Raw genomic sequence first — 3,034 nt, 5'->3', positions numbered from 1 at the left:
TCATGTGGAAAAAACTCCACTGGTGAGCTGCAGGAACACCTCTGTACTTCGGAGGCAGACATCTGAGTTCCTGTTTGGAATTTGGGAATGAACTGGAATAAAATGATGCTATCAGTACGGCAGAAGAGGGAAGTCAGATATCCCTACTAAGGAAGGCAATGGCCCTTCCTGGACGATCCTGTACTCAGCTTGTACAGGTTCTTCAAACACATCTCAGAACACGAGATGCTGTAGGTAGGTAACTATGCTCCGTGGCAGGGTAAGAATTCAGTCTGAAGAAACATGTAAACATCCTCATTTGCCAATAATTCCCTTCCCGTCAAACCATCCTGAACCACTCAAATGAGGAATTTTCCCACTTTGGTCACAATGCTGGTACAAGGCAGAAGCAGCTCGCTTCAGCACCTCACAACATATGGGACAACTTCAGCCATCCACAAGGCATGCCCACAGCTTCAGCTCCTCACCCACCTTGCTCCACCAGGCAGGGAAGCCAGGCACTCCCAAAAGCTCCCGATCCCACTGCAAAGGCAGCATGGATTCTCTTTAGACGGAGAAGAATAAACTGACAACAGAAGGAGCCTACACAAGCAGCATAGTTGTCTCAGTGTGAGGTGGACAGAGGCCGAAGATTCCTTCATTCCTACTTCCTTGATGGGATTTCAAAACACAGATTCTTGTCATGTTATTTAATCAACGATATCCGTTTTCTATTTCATTATCAAAAAAGAACAGCTCTACTTTATGGTGTGTCAATGGTTTACGGGCGTTGGGCCCGGTTCCGTGACAAATGGGGCGGGGGACCCACGGACCCATGCCCCGGCAAAGGGAAAAGGGAAAAAAAGAGTAGGGAGATGGGCCTGAGAGCAAAAACAGCGGTAACAATCTGAGGAGAAACAAACTAATTTACTAAATAAGATATCAGAATGCGGAACAACACACTATAATAAAATATAATTAAAGTTTAAGCTAATAAATCCAATACAATGAGAGAGAATGTCCAAAAATCAAGGTAGGCCTTACTCTAATACTGACAATAAGACAGCTGGGGAGCAAGGTGCTGCCAGGACGAGAGACGGGCGGAAAGAAGAGAAGTCTTGTGATAAGCGAGATTTTATCTTTCCCTCTAACCAGAAAACGGTAACAGGGGAGCAAAGTCCCCTGGGGAATGTAGTAGTCCTTCTCTTCTGAGAATCAGGTACATACACTACATGATGTTATGATGCGGAATACCAATAACTGAAAATCATAAAACCATGACATGCTGACATCACAAGTCTGAAAACCTCAAAGTAAGTCTAAGTTGCCCCATACTACAAGGATTCACACCGACATTCCTTATTTACTCACCAAAATGCTTGGAGGCCCAATGAAATCAGACCTGGGATAACCAGACTATTTTTGCCCATTTTCTCACACAACAGCACTTCCAACAGACAGCGGGGCCTGCTTTCTGGCATCCTGGAATCATAGAATCACCAAGGTTGGAAAAGAAATACAAGATCATCCACTCCAACCATCCACCTATCACCAACAGTTCTCACTACACCATGTCCCTCAACACAACATCTAAACATTCCTTGAACACCTCCAGGGACGGTGACTCAACCACCTCCCTGGGCAGCCCATTCCAGCACCTAACCACTCTTTCAGAAAAGCTTTATTACCTGATGTGCAGCCTGAATCTCCCCTGGCGCAACTTGAGGCCATTCCCCCTCGTCCCGTCACTAGTTACAAAAGAGAAGAGGCCGACCCCCAGCTCACTACAACCTCCCTTCACGTAGTTACAGAGAGTGATAAAGTCTCTCCTGAGCCTCCTCTTCTCCAGAAGGAACAATCCCAGCTCCCTCAACCACTCCTCATAAGGCCTGTGCTCCACACCCCTCACCACATAAATTGCCCTACTCTGGACACGCTCCAGGGCCTCCATGTCTTTGTTGTAGTGAGGAGCCCAAAACTGAACACAGCATTTGAGGTGCGGCCTCACCAGACCTGAATACAGAGGGACAATTACTTCCCTGCTCCTGATAGCAACACTATTTCTGACACAAACAGATGAACAGGGGGCCTCTTTGCAAAAGAGGAATACAGCAACACAACACAAACTACAGTAAAAACAGGAAATAACAACACAAGACACAAATAACACCAGCCCAGGGAAACCGTCGTTACTGTATGTGCAAAGCTGCAGGAAGCCCAGCACTTACCAACGTGTGAGTGGTCACCTAGAGGCAGCAGCAAAGGCCCTGAAGGTGGAGGCATAGAAGGAGTTTTTAGCAGGGCGGAAGTCTCTGTGGTGGTTGAAGAAGAAAACAAGAATTCAATTTAAAAAAACATAACTCTCCATGAGACTGCGACATGGGGCTTTAGTGATGGCTATCACATCACAGACCACCTCCTTGCACACAGCGGCTTCTGCAGAGAAACTATAAAGAAGAATTGTAGAGAACCGCCAAGATGAAGCACTCAGTTACAGGTCAGCAATACACGAACCCTGAGATGAGAAGTGAACATTGATCAATCTGTAAATAGAATAGAATAAAATACAAATACTAAAATAAAATCTCCTGCATAAAATACAACTTGAAGTCCATATCATTGGCCTAGGAATTGTCCTTGTTTTCTGCAGATCTGGACATAATGTGGGTGCCCCAAATGGCTGAGAGACAGCAGTTTGTGGTGGCTGATCTGAATTCAAGAAGGAGCATTTGAGATCTGAATCTCAACTGAAGACACAGCAGAAAAATCCCTCAGGCACCATTAAAAACTACACTGCAATGATAAATGTGAACAAGATCTCGATCACAAATGAAGTGCTGCAGAAATCTTTTCTCACTTGGTTTCACCTCAGAGGCTGAACACGGACTCTTCACAGAATGGGTCCTGATGACATCACATCCTCTCCTATCAGTTACGCTGCCTAAAAAAGTTAAGAGACAGAGATCACCCGCGCTGCGCTGCACCGCCCCGAGGACGATGGCCGCGTCTCCTGCACTGCTCCTCCTGCTCAGCCTCACGCTCTGTGAGTATGGAA

General features: G+C 46.1%; 1 protein-coding gene and 1 pseudogene across 1 annotated transcript in view; both read left to right on the top strand.

The window, feature by feature from the left end:
- The window catches only part of LOC110398139, a 12,351-nt pseudogene extending 9,639 nt beyond the window's left edge, over positions 1-2,712 (top strand).
- LOC110397601 (T-cell surface glycoprotein CD8 alpha chain-like) overlaps positions 2,916-3,034 on the top strand; it is a 17,523-nt gene continuing 17,404 nt past the window's right edge. The window contains exon 1 of the mRNA XM_021394091.1: positions 2,916-3,022. Coding sequence (XP_021249766.1) covers positions 2,977-3,022 — 46 coding nt within the window. The 5' untranslated portion in view covers positions 2,916-2,976. The remainder of the gene's footprint in view (positions 3,023-3,034) is intronic.

The sequence above is a fragment of the Numida meleagris genome, chromosome 4 (assembly GCF_002078875.1).
Source record: "Numida meleagris isolate 19003 breed g44 Domestic line chromosome 4, NumMel1.0, whole genome shotgun sequence".
Taxonomy (NCBI): domain Eukaryota; kingdom Metazoa; phylum Chordata; class Aves; order Galliformes; family Numididae; genus Numida; species Numida meleagris.
The sequence above is the reverse complement of the archived record's forward strand: the minus strand, read 5'-3'. Positions and strand labels throughout refer to the sequence as shown.